Source organism: Haliaeetus albicilla, chromosome 2, assembly GCF_947461875.1.
Source record: "Haliaeetus albicilla chromosome 2, bHalAlb1.1, whole genome shotgun sequence".
NCBI lineage: Eukaryota > Metazoa > Chordata > Aves > Accipitriformes > Accipitridae > Haliaeetus > Haliaeetus albicilla.
The window spans coordinates 50,655,826-50,678,596 of NC_091484.1; the positions used below are offsets into that span (position 1 = coordinate 50,655,826).

Below are 22,771 nucleotides of genomic sequence, written 5' to 3' on the forward strand. Positions count from 1 at the left end.
TGTACCACCAGGAAGCTAACAGGAAGGGAAAAAAACCCACACCAGAACACCTTGAGGAATGACTGAGGATGACAAAGGTCTTCTATCCATGCACCTTCAGTAATTTCAAATAACTTATCAGTATCAAAGTGAGATTTTATGATCATAATAAATAAATATCCTCTGCCACCTATACCAATAAAGTAGCTGGAAATGTACTAAGATGTCGTTTTCCAGTCACCCACTCCCCATCTCAGCTTCAATGACTTCCTTGTCTTGACCATAGCGAACCTCTCCTTTCCACATAGGCTTCCTATCCACAACTCCTTCTCCCCAGCTCTTTAAACAGTTTCATTCTCTCCCCTCCTCCAACTACCATCCACATGATTTTCTTGTTCCAGTGTCTTTCTCTAATTAGCCCAACTTCCTTCTTTCAAGTCCTGGAGCTTGAAAAGTCCGAATTTTACTGCCTCTCCACACAAGTTTACCATTGTCTCTCAATTCTTTTTCTGCACATTTACCATCCAAACTCAGGTCCTTCTCCAGCCCACCAGTCTCAATCCCACCATGATCTCCATACTTGGCTGTACCAGTCTTTTTGCCCAGACAACCACAGCTCAAGGGCTTGTCTGTCTGTAACCCAAGGCCCTGTTTCACACAGCACATGTGCATGACTTTGGCTTAACTTTACTGAGCAAACAAGTTAAGCTCTAATATAGTACAAAGCCAAACTCTGCTGGATGAGTAAAAAAATTTCATTGCATCTGTTGATTTGAAATGATATAGAGTAGTGACTCAAGAAAACAAAACAAAAACCCACGAACTTTAAAAACGCTGAGAATAGAGTGGAGAGTGAAGATGGCAATTCAGCAAGATCAGGACCAGCCTGGTCTAAGGAACAACAGAGGCTGCAACATCTTCACCTTACCAATGACTGCCTGACTAGCAAAGATTCATCAGACATCTGCACTGGGTATGAAACTCATACTAAAGCTTAGCCTAGCAACATGATAGTCCTCACCATAAGTGAGTATATAGCTGCTGTGTATTCTTCAGTTATGTACATCCTGCTTACATCTCTGTGATTGACCCAGATGGAGTTACACACCTCCTCACATTCACTCCACCCATTTTATTTTTCTCATCTAGTGTAACACTTGTTGACTCCGCATATGAATCAGACTTCAAATTACCAGTCACTGACAACATTGTTGAGCTCTTTGTTCTCAATTCACATTTCTTTTCTTTGCAAGTCCTGTAGCAACTTAGTGCTCCAACTGCAGGGATAAGCATGCTCAGCTGGCCCACAGCACTCTCAAAGCACAGATGACAGAAGATGTAAAAACTGCTGTACCACAACTCTGGTAGTTACAAGGAAACTATTCCTTCCCCAATATTCTAAAAGGCTTCCAATTTTCGAAATTTCATCAAACTGACATGGATATATTTCTTCTCTGTCCTTGGGAAGGAAAGGGAGGTCTTTGCCAAAATTCAATTTACTGATCAAAGACTTCAATTCACTTTTCTTCTTAAAGGCCTATGTGCGTATGTGTTGGGGGGGAACCTGGGCAAGACAATATACTTGCCCAAATCTCCAATCAAGAATTTTGCCTGAAAACACCCAGCCTAACAAAGATATACAGGAGATATGGAGAATTTTGAGTCCAAGTGATTAAAGTTTTACAAGTAATAAAAAACTGAAAATGGGGTCTGATACTGCATTTATTACCACTGCCCAGCACATCTAACTTTCATCTATACCAATGCCGGTTAAAAACATTCAGAGAGTAAGCTTTGCTAAGTTTCAGTTCTGGACATTTTGTTTGATCATTTCACCATTTCTCCTTTCACTGCCTGTAAGTCAGCATTTCATAATACAATCATTGTACAGAATAAGCATCATTCATGAGTCTTGATGAAATGGAGTGGTTAGATTTCACCATCTCAGAAACAAAAATAATAGTATGAATTTGAAATAAATGAATTGAAACTAACATTCTAAAAGAAGAACCAAACTTCCATAAGAAAATTCTTCTGGGGGAAAAAAAAAAAATTAATTAATCAAACATTAGTTTTTAGCTCATTCAGCAATGACTTCCAGAAAATCTTTTTCCCTTGTTGACAATAACAGAGACACAGAAAGCCTCTAATACAATGATCAATGGAAGCTGAAGCACTATTTTTCCCAAAGCTCTGGTGCCCAAGACAGAAGGAATTCTTTTGCCTGTTTGAACAATGAAAATGTTACGTATGTCTTACGAAATAGCAAAATTAGAAATAACACTCTAAAAACATTCCCATTTCTGGGGCTGGCAGAGAACATTAATTACACTCAAGCTACTGAAAAAGGCAACTGCAGCAGTATTTAACCAGAAACACAGTTCTTCCTTTTCTTCAAGTTAAATATATGCATTAAGCTCATTGTCTACTGATAAATTTTGCTTAAGGTGACAAGAGTTACATTTTGAACCTTATCACTTTAACTTATAAAGCCCACCAGCTTCGCATAAACATTTCTACATAGTCAGTGAAAATGTACTTCAAAAATTTATAATATGGATTAATCTATACTGAAAATACTGTGCTGCTTAATTTCAGAATTTTATCAATCTTCATTACCAATAAAGTTAATTATCACCTCATACACACGGCTTAATATAAAATTTAAACATAAAAATGAAGGGAGCATGGGAATTTTTCTGAAGCATCTCACAGAACAGTGAAACTAGTTTTGAATGAAATATTAAGGTATTTTCATAATTGGAATGAGAAGTAAGATATTTAAGTAGAACTAAGTACATACACTATTAACTGAAGTTTCAAAATAAAAGTCTGTCTTTTAAAAATATACTCTTACGTGTTTTCTATAGTAAGCAGGACCAACTGGAAAAAGGAAAATACTTAGGTACCAAGTATTATATACTGTAAACTTAATCCATGTTTCCTTTCCCACAAGATGCAAAACATACACTGTTATAAACACCCAGCAATCAAATGGGCTAGAACAGGCTAACGATTTTTTTTTTTTTTTTAAAGTCTCATTTTCTTTCAGAGAAGAATCTGGAGGAAATGACAGCAAACAGGAACATAGGACATGCCTAACACTGTTTGCTATCACTTAGGTTGACCACTCCAAATAGACACACACGTGTGCATACAGATATCCTTATCAACAGTCTATACACACATACGAGCTACTACCTACTAGGTGAAAAAGAAGCCACAATGGTTTTGGTATAGCTTAGAAATTAATGGCCAACTTGCACAAACTGTTCAGATCAAGTCTTCAAGGAACTAGGATCTGTATTAGAAAAAAACCTTACCAGTAGTACTCTTCTGTCACTCCACTGAAAGCCAGGTCATGTATTCCTACTTGTGTTTGGAATGAAAGGGGAGATCTTAACATTTGTAAAAAGTGCACTCACTACCCCACTTTGTGGGGTAGCCCCACTACCCACCAGAGGGGATGTAAAGGATAACTTACAGGGTGACAATCCTCCTGCCCTCACCTTCTCCGTCCCTCAGAAAAGGGACATTATCCCTCTACTATAACACCACGAGACTTTCTCTCCCAGCACTTCTAACTCCTACTGCATAGCTAAGAAAAAGTGTGGAGTTTTAGCTATGAAGTTGTTATTTATTATTTTCTGGGGTTGAAAGGAATTAGCAAACAGACCTTCACAGTTGAGTTTTGGGCGTTTTCATATCTCTCAGTCCACTGCTAGGTTAGATGATACAGCTCTTTCAATGCAATTTGACAGGAACCCACTGAAAGCTATCATTAGAAGGGATGACACTCTAATACACTGAACTTGGAAATGCATTTGGAAAAGGCACTTTTCAAAGAGAGCAGAGGAAGGAGCTGGAACTGTGGATGTCTTACCTTAATTTACATAGTGGAACCCTGCACTAAGAGATAAAACTTTCCATGGAAAACTGTAAGCATGAGCACTGGTAGTTCTCCAGTATGTTGCTCAATGAAGTAACCTTTTAAACTACAACTACAACTATGACATGATTTTCCCAAGGCATGGATTTAATAAGCAAAATAACTGAAATACTTTCTCATCCTTAAGTAGTGTCCTTAATGATTCACTATACTGACTACAGGAAGATGTTTCTTTTATAAAAAAACAAATTTTGCCTGTTATACACAATAGAAGAATTTTATTTTTTTTTTAATGGTTTACTTTTATGGACTATAAAAATGCTTTTTCCCTCCACTCAGCACTGGTGAAATCACATCTGGAGCACTGAGTCCAATTCTGGGCTCCCCAGTACAAAAAAAAGACAATGGAGTTACTGGAGCAGGTCCAGCAAAGGGACCATAACGATGATTAATGGTCTGGAGTATCTGCCATACAAGGAGAGGCTGACAGAGGTGGGATTATTTAGTCTGGAGAAGAGAAGGCTCAGTGGGAATCTTCTCAGTGTGTATAAACACCTGATGGGGGAGAAAACAGAGCCAGACTTCTTAGTGGTGTCCAGTGAAAGGACAAGAACAGGTAAGTGGCAAAAACTAAAATAAATTTTTTCTAAACCTAAAAAGAAATTTTTATTGTGAGGCAGAACAAGCTGCCCAGAGAGGTTACAAAGACTCCATCCTTGGAGATACTCAAAACCCACCTAGACACTGCTCTGAGTAACATGCTCTATCTAACCTTGTTTTGAGTAAGGGGGCGGGGGACTAGACCAGCTCTAGAGGTCTCTTCCAATCTCAACTATTCTGTGATTCTGCTTTTATTAAAAGCAGAAATGGTTTAGACAAGCCTTTCAGAATTAAAGGAAATTGAAGTCCTGCAGTTTACTTATTGTTCTTTAATGTGAAAAACGAAGATTACCACTGGAGTTTTAAAAGCCCGCTGGTTTTCTTATCTCTTTTTCACAGCAAGTGTTATTAAAAGAACTGTCAGTAGGTACTAGCAGACGACAGGCTGTTTTTATGTAAATTTAAACAATTTTTGCTAAGACTGGTTACAAAGTAACACTATTTTTCTTCTTTTCGTCTGCTCTGCATTTTAAGATATTAAGCTGCTGCTTTCCCACTTTTTACATACCAGTACTTGCACAATCTTTCCAAAATGTAGAAAAACTTCAATTAAAAATTACTGGATTGATCCACATCACACAAATGGACTACTAAAAGTAGCACTATTGATTTTACTCATGCAAACCTAAAATCTTAACAGATATTGCATTCAATTTCAAAAAAGGACATTAAGTACTTTTTCCTCAAGTGCTTTTCTTAACATTCCTCCACAGACTCATACATTGGCAGTTACAAGTAGTCTTCATCAATCCAGAAAAAAAAGTCTAAAAGTTGCTCTCTTTTCCTGTCATGTATTACAAAATAGTCTTCAATACTGAAGCAAACAGCTTTATAAATTAGGTTATCCCTGCCACAATTTCTCATGTTGTTACTGAATCCCATTTGTTATTCTTTCTGAACATCTTGCGAATTCACCTATTCCTTTTCAGTGCTGATTTTTGGTCACATTTTGTACCATCCTCAAATAACTTCATCTTTCCTCTTCTCAATGTCTGCATCATCAAATGGTAATGCAAAATGTACACAGTCAGGAACTTATGTCCCCAACAGTTTCTAGACAGGACTCCTTCTAGCCTCCATGTGAAATTTCAGGTGTTTGTTCACTACTTTGAGAATTACAGAATTTGAAAGCTGACTTCTCCTCTGTTCATTACTCGTTTACACTTCTCTCTGCCTATTACTCCCTCTTTTGTCTCATTTTCTTTTCTCACTTTCCCAGAAGCTCCCTCTTGAGCAGCATTTCCATATTTTCACCTTTTTCTCAAAATACTTTAAAAACCATAATTAATTTAAATAGAAATGTAATTTAAATATCCTGTGTGTCTCAAAAACAGTTGATGTTCTCAAATAAAAATTGCTCTGGACTTGCACAGATTCTTGCTGATTAAACCAGCTATGTATTCCGTTGCACCTACTTAATGTCTATTTCAATAAGCATTTCTAATAAAACACACTTCACTTCCAGAAAATTCTTCCACACACCTCCTCATGTAGCCATGAGTTTCTATACTCAAGTTAAAGGACAGCCAATTCAGAAATGCATCGACTCCATTACCTCAAAAATGACCCTACAAAGGAAATGACAGTCAAATTCAAAATTTCAATAGACTTCGCAATTTCATAAAGACAGAGTTTAAAGATTAATTTTTTTTTTTTATTATAATTGCCTTTCACCAGGCATAAACCATAAGTCTGTGCTCCCACTTGGTTATGCTAATCAGCATGCTCTCTGTTAGATGCAAAAATGCAGGCAGCAGTCTCATCCATTCTCTTTTATGTTTTATTCGCCTGGATCGCTGAGTGGAGATGGGAATACTTAAATAAGCAGTCCATATCACAGGGTCCAAAGAGACTTCCATTTTGAGGCCTGCGAAGGCTTAATACAGGCATACTTAGAGAATAGAAGATTTAACTTCTCTCCTCTATTTCCCTAGGTAGCAACATCAGCACCAGGCATAATTTGTCTCTGACTTTTAGTAACAAGAACACTTCAGAAAGCTCTTCAAATTTATGAGATTTTTAAACCCAAGGATAAACCTTGGCTGCAGTTTACACTGAAGTGTGCACTTTTATTCATACAATATTTTCTTACCAAATTATAATCAACTTTCTGCTATGCAATTTTGGTGCTGCTATTGCTAGCTTTTATTGCTGTATTAAATTGTTAGCAAACAGCTAAAGGCTGCCAAAACAATTTCATCACATCTATTTCATTTTTAATAGCCTTTTGTAAGAAACAGCTCTGAAATTATTGTTTACATATTATGGTCAAATAAATGTCAACAAATTGTATCATTTAGATTACTGCCATTAGGGTTTTTACAATTATTTTAGCCTTTATTAGAACATTATTTTTTAGAATTTACTAAGTTAGCTATCAGTGCACTACTATCACTGAATTATACTTGCATTTACTTCTATCTTCTCAAGCTAAAACTGAGCAATGAACAAGTATCAGTACCGTATACAACTTTGGCTATCACTACCATTTCAGCTTCCTCTCAAAAACACGCGCAAGTCATCAAAACTGTTTTAGCATATGTGGGAGGCTGAAGCTTTCATAAAATCCTGAAGATGCTATCAGATGCCACACGGTTTTCCTAAGACACATCCTACCCTTAAATCCAGTTGTACACATTAGCTTCCAGGAAAAGTAGGGAGTTAGTTGTCTGTGTTCAGTTTTAGCTACAAGTATTTAAATTACATATGTGATTTTGGTTTTAGATTTCAGCTGAACAAACTGAAGTTCTCTGCCCAGCACTTAAGATTATTTTGAATCTGTCAAAGCCAGCATGCCTTCCTGGCCAACTGATAAAAATAATGTGACAACAAACATGTTCCAACATATATATATTTTCTCTCAAGTAAGTTACTGTACAACTGAAACTCTATGTTTAATTCCAGTGACACCAAACTAAAATATTTTATTCATATTTAGATGCCCCCTCAGGGAAACAGAATGACTTATAATGACAGCAACCATCATCCAACACATTAAAACTGGATGGGAAAAGGATAAAATAAATGAGGTGCCAAGAAAACTTCAGACATCCTTAAGAAAACAAAAGCAAAAGCTGTGTTTTTCAAAGATAAAATTGTATACCGTGTGAGAAACAAGCAAGGCTTTCCATCAGTTCTGAAACAGGAAATCAAAAGCTGCCAAAGGATGCATGAGCCACACTTTTAGACAAGGAATTTTTCTGTCCAAGCATTCTTACATGTATTACTTTAGATGCAGACAAGCTCCTGTACAACATCAATGGGTAGCAGCTTTCTGTTTTCTCACTCCATAAAAATTTATCCTTTCCCAAGTGACAAGTGCTGACCTTTCAGTGTACTGTGTCTGCTCATGCTATGCTCTGTTCTACAATTGTTTCTAGCAATATACATCAAAAATGACAAGCAGAAATAAGCGTACTGCGTGTGCTGTGCTGTATAGCTGATGTGTAAGGTCTCTGTGATTGCTAATTAGAAAGGATGCTTTACTGAATTATCATACTTCATATGCAATTACTGCAAAGCAACAACATAAATTAACCTTACAGAACAAGGTGTTCAACATTGATGCTGGAGATATGTACATTTCCCTTCCCCCCAAACCAGTAAAATCCAGTGTCAGAAACAATGTGTATCTAGAATGGCTTTGGTATTGACTTTAAAAGAGAACAGAGATTTCTGTATTAGAATTCAAATGCTTGGCCACCTTTCCTCTACTTTCCTAACCTAACTTTTGTTTCTTTTTAATAAGAAAAGGGAAAGTCAGCAAAACAAAATGTCACCATTAAATCATTTCACAGCATTTTGTGTCAGAAATGTAATGGAAAATGTGCACATCATGGGAAAGGTTACTGTTCTTCCAGAACATCTTTTCACTTGGTTCAGGGCTCATCCCTCTACATAACTGTGCAGGCACTACTGATGGTTGTTCTCCCTGGGCTTAATTTGGCAGTTGAAGGATTGTGGCATTTTCAGGAAACCACAGTGCAGTGATTTTAGTGGTTATCCAGCTGAAAGTGATGCTATGATTTAGAATAATTACTCTGTTTATGTGCAATGGTAAAAGTCAGTTACTACACCATATTCCAATGTCAGCTTATACTTTACTGCATATTTCCCTAATATGACATCACATCAGATCTCAAAGTCAGAATTACAGGTATTTATTGTTCCTGTTCCTCAACAGTAAGCACACATGCAATACAATAGCATTACTATACTTAGCTTAACTGACAATTTGGGATGGGGGAAAATCAGTTAAGCCAGTTAATCAAAGAACTGCAAATTAATTTATGCTTGACCTTTGCTTTGTTACAACCAGTGATATGAAAAAGGGAACAGACCCATATTAGTCTCTGCTAAAAGCTTTTAGATATTCTTGAAAAACATAAGCATTTTTTCTTCTTGCACATTCTCTCCACAGCCTTTCTTCTCAAAACTATGTGAAGTTACTAGGCCTTCCTCAGGATGAAGTCAGAGATAGGCTTAAAAATTTAGCTGTAACCTTATTCAAGAGAGCATGGCAAAATTCTTAAATTATGTGTTTCTCACATGCACAAGACAACAATATCCAAAGACCATTTGTTCAAATGACAAGATTTAAAAAAAAAAGACAACACTTTAAAGCAAAGAGCAAGTATTAAAGAATCCATTCAAGGGTAAATGTTTAGAAAAAAAATCTGAAGAATGAGGTTGTTATAAGGTAATGAAGTGCTACCTGAAACATTCAGTGATACTGAATTCCTGCCTTAATACGGAATTTTGTCTTTAGCATTTTAAATGCCCTGAAGCAAATCAGATACAAAAAATTGGATTTCATTGATATGAGAATGTAGAGGAATTACACAAAGTATAAGTAATAACAACATTTTCAACTGTTGTAAAAGAGAATCCAGTTTTTTTAATTGTAAGGCAAAGCAAAATCTGAATCTAGCCTTGGATATGGTACTGATGATGAACATTTAAAAACAAAAATAAACAAAAGTAAAATAAAAACAAACAAAAAATTTAAAATCATGTAAAAGAAAATAACAAAATTAATAATGCAGAAAAATAAATTAAAAACCTGTAATTCTAGTTATCCTAAATCCTAAAATTTGCTTACAGAAAAAAATTACTTTAGTCTAGATTATTCAATCTGTGATTTCAATGGGCCACACCAATAGGGAACTGAAGTAAGACAAGTGAGAGTAGACAAAATGAAAAATCTAGTGGACGTCAAAATTATGCTGAAGTACAGGAACAACAAATAAAACCTACAACTCTATTCCTTTCCCCAAAACCCGAAGGCATTCTATAAAAAGATTACTATTAACTTTCACCATTCTCAAATTATCTATTTAGATGTTATTAAATGCAAATTATTTCAGCTACCTCAAAATAAAGTTCAATAATAAAACTGAATTTCTCCTGTAACATACACTGCAAAAAAAAGCAATCTTTATCAAATATATCATAACGCCAAAGAGGCATTTTGACAAGAGCTTTTTTTTCATTTTTCATTGTTTATGTTTTTAAAAGTATGCTCTCCAGTAAGTAGCTCCGAAATATCTTAGGCTATAGAACTATTAAGCTAAAAAGAACAGTAATATTCCATATATACACAGATTATCTACATCCTCTCAGGTAATAATACCATATGTAAAATTCTTGTTTTAGACCCAAATTAGCAACTAACTGCATGCAACTTTGCTCCATTGATTTATTAATGAAAACTTGTGCTATATGCCATTTTAATCATGTGAAAAATAGCACTGGTCAATGCTGAGAAAAGCAACTCAAAATCCCTAAGCTCCCTGTACCTCTAACTGCTTTTCAAGTATGGGCTTCTTTGCAATGTAAAACATACTCTCACATTACTACAAGATAAATTTCATTTTGAATTGTGTAGATGAAGTTTTGCACCCAAACCTCAGGCGTACTACTATCAAAACCCCACACAGACTCACTACAGATCAAAGACTTGTAAAAGTATTGGGCAGCAGTAACAAAAGTGAGAAAAAAAAATGTGTGTAACAGTAAAGAATCACTATTTTGCATATTGGGATTTCTTACTCAAATAGTCCATAATTTACATTACAGTTCTGTGGACAGACATTTAATTCAGAAAACTGCACAGATGCTCACTTGACACTAATTGAGAAAAGTCAAAACTGATGCTGCAACACAGCATTTAAATGGTTATTGTCTCCTGCTGTGGTCTTCTACCACTTTATTTTAATACCTGAATACTAACATTCTCAGGTTATAAATTTCATAAGCATAAATTTCAGTTTCATGGCTTCTGTAGCAATGGCTCAGCTTAACCATGCAAAACAACTGAACTGATAAAGAATGTGACATTTGTTTTCTGAGCATCCTATACCATGAAATGCTCTGATGTGATAACCTTGCTGCACTGAAAGTGACTGAAGCAGTTTGGCCAGAATGACAGAGTATCTGACACATTCAAATGCCAACTGAATTGAATCATTTGATGCAATTTTGATGCTGTAAGAAAAAATTCTTAAGAATGCCCACAAAAATAAAAAGATACTGACTCCATCAAGATAGATATTTTTGCAGCCATAACCTATTACTGGTAACCAGACTGGGAAATTATTTGATATGTCATCAGCCTCCCCTCTTTCATCACAGGTAACATGATTTCATATTCTCTGCATATTGTTTCATTAAAGTAATTTTAATCTTCTGAAGAGGCACCTCACTCAATGACTGCTTTATCTAAAGAACTCACTCATTACTTATAGCAGAGCTAATTAGGACATCCTCAGCATTATATTTTTTTATTTTCTAAATTCTTCTGAAGTGTAGGAGTTACAGGAGACAAAAAGGTGCAAAGGTCTCTGATGCATGTATTTCCTAAGGCAACCAGAAAAATAAGATATAAATCCTGAAATACATAGCTGTTCTGGGAACAGATGACAACTGCCAAATATAGTTTCAAGCTGTAATGTACAAATCCACAATTGCAGCACAGACTTGATCAAGCAGCTGTAATGAAGGAGAGAAAAGGATAACTACATTTTTAAAAATTCACTGATGAAAAAAAAAGGTAAAATACTAATTGTTAGTAGAAAACAAAGTAACCCTGCAGAAAGAGTTGCTTGAAACTCTTATTTACAAGTGGTTGTATTGTTACATACATCTAAAGTTTGACACTGGTACACAAGCTTTTCAGATCAGCAGAGTTTAAATATCAATACTGAGAACATCTGACAGTTAAACACCGGAACCAAACTTGTACCTGAAGAGTTCATAAACTTCTACTATTCACAAATGTTCTAGAGATTAAAGCCCAGTATACAAGAGCTTGGGCGTCATTGGTTTGCAACCGTAAAAAGATCTAGTTGAACTTCAAGGAGGTTTGACTGACAGATCATTAAACAGTCCAAGAAATAATGTAAAGAAAAACATTTGGGGGTTGTACACACCACATACCTGGTAAGAGGAACACTAATAAATCTTGCCAAATATCACAATAATACTCCAACAGGGTTTTAGAACTTTCATAACACTGAAGAGAGACAAACATGCACTTTTTCCTCTATTCTACATATTTTAAAAAACTACACCTCTTCACTATGTTTTAACAGGAAATGTCACTAAATACCAAAAAAAAAAAAAATTTCACAGAAGTACTACCTTTTTCCTAGGGCGGGGGGGGGGGGGTGGGGGGGGGCTGGGAATCATCCTTTGCTGTGTCTGCACTTTGATCAGAAAGCGCAGGTAGGCAGAATAACTTTTCATGCAGCTTTGCTCTCTTCTTCAAAATGAGGGGTCAATGCTAAGCTTTACACAAAAATAACATTGGATGGTCCTGTGCGTATTTCCCAGCCCGGCTTTCCCAATTCTGATAATGCAGAATGGAATGGAAACAAGTCTTTTAATCATGGCAATAGCTCCAAAATTTCAGTTTGGGGTCACTCCTACACAGACTACCTCTAAGATAGGTCCTTCAAGATCACACAGTATCAAGAATCAAACCAGAGATAGACCACAAAATCAGTATCCAAAGACCTGAGCTTCTATTCTTTAGATAGCTTAAATTTCCATAAGAATTAACCAGCAAAACAATCAGGGGAAAAACAATAATCTGGGCTTCAATTCAGATTCTGCTGTCTCAGTTCAGGAAAATAACAAACAAATGTACTAAAGAAATCCTTTAGGTACCAGGTAAATAGACTGGTTCCTAATGAACAGAAAATTCAAGAGTCTGCCATGGACTTTTTGCAGTACAACTTCAAATGTTCCAGACACATGCAGTTTTAAGTAGCTGGGTAGCCCAAATGCAAATGTGCCTAGCACTCTGCTTCTAGAGAAGCCCTGAATGACAGCAGTATGACTCTTAGTATCAGACCTATGCCTGACTTTTGGGTACTTCAAAAGAGAGCTTCACAACGCCTATAGCTTTTTTTTGACTGCCCTAGCACATGAATTTACTAAAAATGAAAAATCTGTGGTATTTTACAGTAAAAGGCAATGCAGCATAGGCAATTCAGTTTGAATAAAGTCCGCTATGAACAAAAATGTGAATCTGCCGTAATATGTATTATCCTGCTATCTAGTATAAAAAGAAACAACTTTTAGAAAGCAATAAGATGAGGTAAATGACAGAAAAAATGATCTAACTGGTAACTTAAGCAATTAGAAAAGTTAATACACAGAATTAATCCCTGTAAATTATAGAGCAGAAATAAACTACACAACTGAACGTTAAGTTTCCTTTCATTCAAGTAGTTCATTCCAATAAAATAATGCATTTGTAATCCTCTGTAAAACATAAGATTGTTGCAAACTGTGGCTGAATTAACTAACATTTCCCTTGCGATTAATCTCTGCATTAGCAGCCTTAAACTTCTAAAACTACTGTAAATCATAGGCTTTCAATTACCATGATGGATTGTTAATTTTGTTGCAGTGCATTTAAAACAATTAATAAATAATGTGTTTGTTCTGGAATAAACCTCAGCTCATGCGGAGCATCAAAACTAGCAGCTAACAGGTAAGGAAGAAATCCTTAACTTGATGGCTGGCATGCCCTTCTGCATGGAAATGTAAGAAAATAAAAACACGAAGATGAACCCATAAAAGACAAATGCAATTAAGGAAATATGGTGAGTAACAGTTTCAGAGAAAAATTTTCCAGGGGATTCAGAAGAGCCTGTCTAGACCACACTTTCTGTCAAAACCAGAATTAAAATAAATCGCACTGTGTAGCTAAGGAATCAATTCTTTATACACTATAAATTATTATCCTAAATTTGATAAATGCATTTGTACCACCAGAATTACAAAAGTTGCATACATTTTAAAGATTTTCAGTTATAGTATGATTTGATGACTCGAAGCTATGCCAAACCTTACAGTCAATTTTACTCAAGAGTTTTTTTCTTTAGTAAATATGACACTGCCTATGTTTTCGTCTTTCTCCCTTCCTACTCCTCACCTTCCCCTTTCAGGCCTGCCTTGATACAGTGACTGCATGTGCAGAACACTACACTTGCTTGAAATGTGAAACTTAGTATACTGGGAAAAATAAATACTTTCACATTTAGCTTATTTCCTAGTAAACATTTGCATTAAAAATAAATACTACATACATGCTTAATAATTTGCTTTGCAGCTTTATGGTTTTTGATTACTTTATAACCAGCACTCAAATCTATGTTTTCAAAACTTCTATTCTGTATTTTTTCAAATACATAAGCTTAGTCTATTTTACCCTTTCTGTAATGCTTAAGTAATAATTTTGCCTCAGTTGCTGTAAATAAAACAAAACAGTAAATTCTTACTTAACTGACAATAAAGCATAAAAATCCAATACACAAAACGATAAAAGTATGTATTACTACATATTTGCTCAAAATTGTGGAATGAAGAAATACAATGCTTTTTCAATGATTTCTTTAACCTGATCAAATATGATTTTGCCCCATACATAAATGATATTTTAATTTTACTCTGCTTTTCTCAAATCTAGCATTGAGATATCAATTTTATCTAATGCAATTAGATAATATTACCCAAACACATCTTAAAATCAACAACTGAAGCTGTAATATTATATTTTTAATAGCAGCAGTTGAGAGCTGGATGATTTTTTGAAAATAGGCCACTTCTTTAGAAGTAAAGTCATTTAGAAGTCTTCCCTTGGAAGATTTTAAACTAGATAAGCCTGTGGATTCTTGTCTAAGGAACTGTTCTACATATTAAAATAAAAATACACAATTCATCTTCATTTTTTCTTTTACCAAAACAGAATAGACAGTAATACTGTGCTAGAAGCACTTTTTGTGTACAGTGGTACAACATCTTCCTTACTCTGGAGCGTGGTGGAAGATGGAGGGCAAGCTTTACCTATTACACATTGAGCCACCCGAAATACACTTCCTTATCCATCTTTCTGCTAAATATGGTTAAGTTGTAAAGGGATATATTAGGGAGCTATTTTTAAAGATTTGCAATACTGAATTATGGCCTCACAAAAAAAAAAAGAGAGAAAAGGAGATACTTAGCAATCATTCCTTTGCAAGATCTATCATTCTGAGTGGTTCATGCAAGACTATTGTAATAAAGTACTCAGGAAACCTATTAAAAGTCTAAACTATATATAACTTTAAAAGATTCACAAAATGAAACAAAAGAAAAGCATCATTACATAAATGTTTTCTAAACCAAACAGTAGAGGTCACCTCTAAAAACAAACATATCCTTTAAAAATACTTTCTGAGGTTGTTAGAAAATTCATCTTTCACGTCACACTTTAGAAACTGCTGTATTTCAAACTGTCTTCAGTTTCAATCAAATATTTTCAATATTTGATTACTGCTTGAGATTGAGAAGTGTATTGTTATAGGCACCCTCTGGTTTCACAACACTCTAGTTTCAAGCGCACACTATAACTCCTTTCACCGAGTTCTTTTAAAAAGTGCTGTGTCTCCATGCCTTACATCAAACCTATCTGTGTAAAATATAAAATATTAAAAACCCTCCATATTTTACTACTATTCCTCAAAGAACTCAATTACAGTTCATTTGAGTAAAAAGATACTAAAAAAATCCATACTTTTCTCTAATTACAGATATAGCTTCCTTACTGTCATTTATAATGTTACAGATCAGTTTGTCTCATTTGAGTAAATGTTTTCAATTAACTTTTCACTGTTTGACTAATTTATAAATCTTGACTGTACCACTCACTGATCTTGTAAAAGGTAAAATTTGCAGAATTATTTAGTTTAATAAAACTTACACAGATGTATTTAAAAGAATTTATAAAATAAATTCCCTGTAAATTATGAAAAAAAAAAAAGTGTATCACAAAAGGATCACAAGACTGATCTTTTTTGTGGACAAAATGACAAAACCTAAACTTTCAGTTCTACTGCATAGTACTATACTGAAATTACAAAACATTTGCTGAGGGAAGAGCAAAGATGATGACAAAGATCACTAGTTTTCTGAGAAAGTTTTGGCTTTAATAACAGACAGTGCCAAACAAAATGGGTATTGAAAAAATACTTTGTTTTCCCTCCTAAATATCTGTGGCTTACAAGGAGCTCTACCAGCTTGCATTTAAAATAACACTCTATTTCTACTATCACAAAGGCGTCCTGCATGACGGTAGAGGCAGGAGAAAAAGCAGTGCAGGCAGAAGGTTGCTTCTCTTAAATTTATGACAATGTAAGAGCAAAAAGGATTCTGAAAACTTTCTTTGACATTGCAACACTCTGTGGATCACACCCCTACACAGCTTTGGCTGCATAGCAGAAAACCTATCTGGCAGCTAGCATCTTATTACAGTCCCTGAATTTTCTCTCATCAAAAGAAATACAGCTTTAAAAACAAAAAAATAGTACTAAAAAAAAATATCAAATTTACTAAATACTTTACCATCATTTAGCAATCGTCAAAAATAAGCCTCCACAGCACTTTAGAAGCAGTGGTCACCTAACTTGGATACAATTGCAGCTATTTATAGGAATTATCTGAAGAAAATCAAGTTTTAAATTCATAATGTCCTTTAAAAACTAATACAGAAAATAAAACAGAAGATTTAACAAAATATTTTTCAGAAAATTATGAACAAAGAATTAGAACATAAGAATCTCCTTCTCTCCTCCCGTGTAGGACTACTCTTCTGTTTCCACACCTAACTATGAGGACTTTTTATGAGAGAATTTGTTGGGTTAGGGCATGTAGTATGCTTATTTTTGGCCCATCTCAATTACTACTAAAATCTTTTCATGTAGTAAACAATACATATCACTAATTTTCTACCATATTTTTTAATTGCAACTTAAATACACAGTTCTTCATGGCATTTTCTCATCTTATCCTTTATGTCCTCAACATATTTAACACTTCTAGAAAAAGCCTAAAGAAGAAAACGAATTCATTGCCTTTCATGCAGTAAAGTACAGTACATGTTGTTCCCAGGATTCCTTCCCACAACAAAATGGTCTTCCTGTATCTTTTATTTCTTGCAAACAGTAGGGCTGAAGAAAGCCCTTTATCTTGTCATGGGCAGTTAAAAACTGTTGCCATTAGTTCTCATCTAACTGTATCAGCAATCACTGTAACATCCTGCTTCTCTTTCACAGTCTGGTACTGAGCAGGATCTAGGAGTACCTAGCAGTAGCAGCTTGTCTATGTATGAGAGTCACACAGTTACTGATGAGCTTGTACAGGCACCCTGCCTCCAATTTGGAGATAAAAATATAACCTGGCACACAACCCTTGTAATTGTATCAACTTCTACAATAAATCATATGCTGTAATTGATACTAAAATCAGCTATTCTGATACATCTGTACCTGGGACACATCCTGATTCTAAAGCTATGTATTGCTTGCATAAATCATTGATTCTGACTTTTCTCATAACTCTGATTCTTTGAAATAAATTAAAAGATGTATTTTGGAATAATCCTTCCAATTAAAAACAATTATATCTGAGCTAAAGAGGAGATCTTGTCCAGAAAAATCTAGTTGAAGCATACAGAACCTAAATACAACACTATTTTTTATCTGAACTTATAAGATCATTTTAATGAAAGCTCAGTAGATTCAATTAAAATCCACTTTCTGGTTGCTAAGCTCCATTATTATTCTTTCAAGAATTGTGAGCAGTTTCTACAGCTTTGCAAAGAGGCCACAATGCCATCTATAAAGTCAAAATCATCAGAAGTTGTGGTCAACGGTAGCTATTCAATGGCAGCTATTCTACACTTTAATTAGATTTCTGCACCTACTAAAAAACCATTCAACAGATAATTTTTTTCCCCACTTCTGTTTCAGATAAAAACATGATTATCAAACCCTTTCATGATCTGCATTAATGGACGTAGCATTAATACAGTTTTAAAAACATAAATTTCTCATAATCCACATTTCAGCTCATAAAATAGTTAATGATGCTAATTTAATTACTTTTAGGATGCTCCTCTAGCTTTAATATCATTAAATTGCTGGTTTGTTTATCTTTCTGACCTGCTCTAAAACACTGATTGACAATTCACCCTGACATGAGAAAATTAATTCTCTTGTGTTGGAAAAACAGATTATCTTGGTTATTTATATCTTAATCCATAGTGTAAATGTGTTTGGCAGGTCAATAAGTAAATCAATGTTTCTAATGCAGTATTTCCCTAAATAAGTTTTTGTTTGTTTTCTTTTAAAAAGCACATTTTCTTTGTTATAATCATGATGACAAGTGATGAAGATGAAACTTTAATTCCTCATAAGGTCAGAGTATCAAACCTACCTGACTAGATTTTCATTGTCTCCAGTCCCTTTGCAGGTAGCACATTCAGTCCTTAAATCCTCTGACTTGGGCTTCTTTTGTAGAACAGACTGTCGTTGTCTTCTTTCTCTGGGAATCCGTTCCTGCCACAGCAGAAAGCAAAAGAAAGGAATGGGGGGAAAGGAGGAAAGGAAAGCAAATATTTTCAATTATAGCACTGAAAGTAACACTTCAGCCCAAAGTTTAATTTTTTTGTGAAACTGTTAAAAAAACAAAAACAAAAACAAAACACTATATATCCAACCTCAGGTTTTTCTTCTTCAGGCACAAAGCTTCGTTTTCGTCCTCTAGTTCTCTAGAAGAAAATATATTTAAAATTCAATATTAGGTAACAGAATGTTTTTGCTATTTATCTATTATTCATAACAACAACAAAAACATATCACAGGAAATAATTTAAAGCATTAACTACAGAACCACTGCAAGACAACTATAATAACCAATGTTAGAACAATAGCTTCAGATTTTGCATGTAAGTCTACAGAACTAGCCAAAAAGTAAATATAAATACGTTTGTTGACCTGAGCATGTGGAGTCTTATTCTAAAAAAGACTGCCGCCAGAATTACAAATCTGTTACAGACTTTGCATAAACTTCCCAATACTAAAATGCATAATTTGAAAATTGATATGAACAGTATATTACAGTAAATTCCTTGAGCACTTAGAAGTGGTCTATTTGTAAGACAAAAAATATCAAAATTTAAAAACTTCATCAAAACAGAAATACAAATAATTCCTACAGCTTTTGAAGAGTAAGCAAGAATTAAAGCTTTCAAACTGAAGCTTAATATAATGGGTATATGGCAGATGCTCATAAAGCTGTAGCATATACCAACATATGACTGGTACATAACAGATGGAATGGGTAATACAAAAAGTGGCAATTATTTCAGTATTGCAGTTGGCCAAAAAATCTAAATACCAACAGTGTGGAGGAAAACACCATAGGTTTACAAGCAGCTCCAAGTAACTACACGCAACTCACACGAGTCCAGTTTCAGTCACTGTGTTTTTATCTCTGAAATAGCAGCATTATAACCTGTATACGTTAAGAAACTGCCACAAGCTGACAATATCACACTCTCTCCTCCTTGTTTAACAAGAAAAGAAAATTAGAAGGGATGCGGAAGGAAATGAAAAACGTCAGAGACTATTCCACTAACCCACAATGTCTGATACATTGACACTAATAAAACAAACAAACAAACTTTAAAATGCTTGTTTTTCAGGGAGGAAATCATCACCTTCGGAAATCATTTGTCATATGATAAAAAAATCACTTCCTACTTTATGATTTCTTAAAACTTTTTTTGAAGCAGCTAGTGTTCATCTCAGAAAAAGTAAAAGCCAGCTGATCAAAAAAATCTTAAGCCAGTTTAGAATCACAAACAGCCATAAATCCAATTCCGAACAAGCTAGTAATATCATGTTTCTCCTGTTTGAGGTCCTCCTTGAAACAGATTTATACTAGTTTCAAATTAATGTTCGCTATTTTAAGCTGTTTTACACATTTAAATATAGTTATACTGTAAATAAACCTGCCACTTCAACACATCTATACTTTTCTACCTATGCAGATTTTGATCTGCGCATGTTAGTAACATGCTGTTTGGGAAGGTTTTTTTGGTTTTAGGCAAGAGTTAACTCTGTAGTAGAACGGAATGTAGTAGAATGGAAAACAGTAGTCTATTCTGTGCCTCTTTAGAATACTTTAATTACCATTGAGAATTCTCTTTCACATTTCCCTAAAGACAATTTATAAAAAATTGTAAAACCTTATCTATTTAATACATACCAACATTTACCATACATTTAATAATACAGTCATAACTGAGGTGTTCTGCCTTCCACGAGCCACACAGTAGATACCTAAGTGTCCAAATCTGGAAGAATCGATTTATTACAGGTAACCGAATTTATCAGTGTAGTATTAGAAGTATTAATGTAACATGGGCTACATGTCAACTGCCTGTTACACAACTCAAGCTCACTGTAAATTAAAACTAGACCAAAAAAAAGGTTTGATCAGACATCAGCACATTGCTGCCAATTTTACTGCTTTCAACCTCTGGCATTAGTCCTAAGAACACTTACAAACTTTGACAATTTTAAGCCATGTAGGCTCTGCTGAATGCACCTGTGTAAAGATTAAACAGAAGTAGGTGTAAAGGTGCATGCCAATATATGCAGTGTTATGGTCCTCATTCTCCATGTTTAAGCAGCAAGAGACAATAATGCATGCTTTGTACAGTCAGAGTAATGCCAACTTGAAAACTGATATATAATTTGGAAATATAGGTAATAATGAAATTATTTTTTATCCTAAGTGGAAAAGATTACAAGTTAATAACTACATTTTAAGAAGTGATGAATCATATTTAAACTTCAGCAAAATGGAAATACAAGATTTATAAATAATTTAGTCACCTTTGTCAAGAAAATGTTTGTTTTCATCTGTCTGCTATATAATGTGTGATGTATATGACAAGGAATGTCACATTAAATTATAATCGCATTACGCTTCCATTAGATTTCTAAACCTTCAAACATACTTGAAGCTGTTTGACAATCACTAGAAAACAAACATTAAAATAAACACCTTTGACATACACATTTGTAGGATATTTTACATGCCTTTAAAGTAACAGAATTTTACATTAATGTTTTGCCAAACTGATTTCCACACTTAAACATATTTGCAATGCTAACTTCTGCTCAGAATCATTATACTATTTCCAGTATTCATGATGGAAAATAACACCAAATTCAGAACTGAAAATTGAATATTCTGTGATTTTCAACAATAGCCTTCCAGTAATTAGGCATTTGTAATTTTACATACATTTTCACTAAAGTTACCTTACAGGTTCACAGAAAAGAATCAGATAAACCTGGATTACTTTGTCCAGTGTTTTTCATTGCTATTTGCCTCAAAGTACTGTATTTGCATTTAAAATGCTTTGAATAATTTCTGTCATTAGTGGGCTCAGAATCAGAACATCGGAGATGATAAACATCAAATATTAGAGCTGCACGTACTTGCCATAAACAAATTAAAATTTAAGATTTCTTGTAAAAGAAAAGCTTAAAGGAACATTATTATTATATATGTCCAATGGTAAATACTACAACTGAGATAAACTTGTTCATATTCAGAACTTACTTGGAATCAGAGACATTAATCCAGTATCAGATTCATATAAAGTCAGTGATTTTTTTAATCAAAACATTTGGCAATTCAATACTATAGAGATACCTTCAATTCAGGACTTCCCTATATCATAAAATGCAGCAAGCCAGTTTTGTGAAATTTGTTCCTGCATTTCCAAAGTGCTTAAACAATACAAAAATCCATGTTATCAGCACCCAAGCAAAATTCCCATTAATGCCCGTGCTATCCCAGCCAGTTTTTTGTTATACTCCAAAGGTAGATATGCTCTAAAATATCTACCATCTGGAATGGACTACTCAGTCCAGAACAAAACACAGCTAGATCTGGATTAGACAGATGCAACCCATACGTGGCAACTGCCACAAGATGACACTTTAGGAGAGGAATAAAAAAAAAGTACTGAACAATGGAATGTGGTTCAAAATAAATCTGAACAGAAATGAAAGCGAAAAATAAAATGTCTTATTTCATTAGCAATACATCCCAAAATAATCTGAGCAGACCATGAAAGATCAATGAATTAAAATTAAGATGCAAGCATAAAATGGAAGTATTTTATTTATTTATTTAAACAAGGAAAAAAAAAAATTAAAAAGTTAAAAATAATAAAAGATTAAAATAGATTAAATTCTTCCTATAAGTCATTTTTAGCATAACATTTTGAAGGGAAAAACCCCACCTCTATATGTCAGCTTCCAATTAAACTCTTTAAAATCCCATAAGATGTTCCTCAGGTAAAGAGACTGAGCCATTTGATTCAATGAAATCATCAAGGTGAAAGCAAGCCATCTTTTCCAAGAATATCTTACTAAGGTTTAGCCTTCACATCAATCTTAATGCCCTCCCTCAGAAAAGAGTAATGCTCTGAGTAAATGAAACCTAAAGATTAACAACGCCCCTTTCGGTCTTTTACTTCAAAGCTTATCATCTGTGGAAGTTGGAGAACCATCCCACAGTATTAAAAGCATACACCATTCTTTTGAGTTATTTCATTGACTTCTGACTTCACATTCAAAATTTGGAAAAAAAAACCCCTGCCTCTTGCCTCTCCCAACATTTTAAAAATTCACACAAAATATTACAAGACTACCTACAGAGAAGCAGTGACGGACACAACATACAAACAGCTATCAAACCTGAAAAGAAAGAGAAGTAGAAAAAGCCCCAACATTTGTTTCCCCTGCCTAATCTAATTTGTAATGATCTAAGCTGACAGTTATTAAAATATTCCATAAAATATATAGTATTTTATAATATATAATGTAA

General features: G+C 34.4%; 1 protein-coding gene across 1 annotated transcript in view; it reads right to left on the reverse strand.

Annotated features, from left to right (window-relative positions):
• Positions 1 to 22,771, reverse strand: part of PHF14 (PHD finger protein 14) — a 168,595-nt gene that overhangs the window by 78,815 nt on the left and 67,009 nt on the right. Inside the window, 2 exon segments of the mRNA XM_069774381.1 lie at positions 18,293 to 18,414; positions 18,576 to 18,626. Of these exon segments, the coding sequence (XP_069630482.1) occupies positions 18,293 to 18,414; positions 18,576 to 18,626 (173 nt within the window).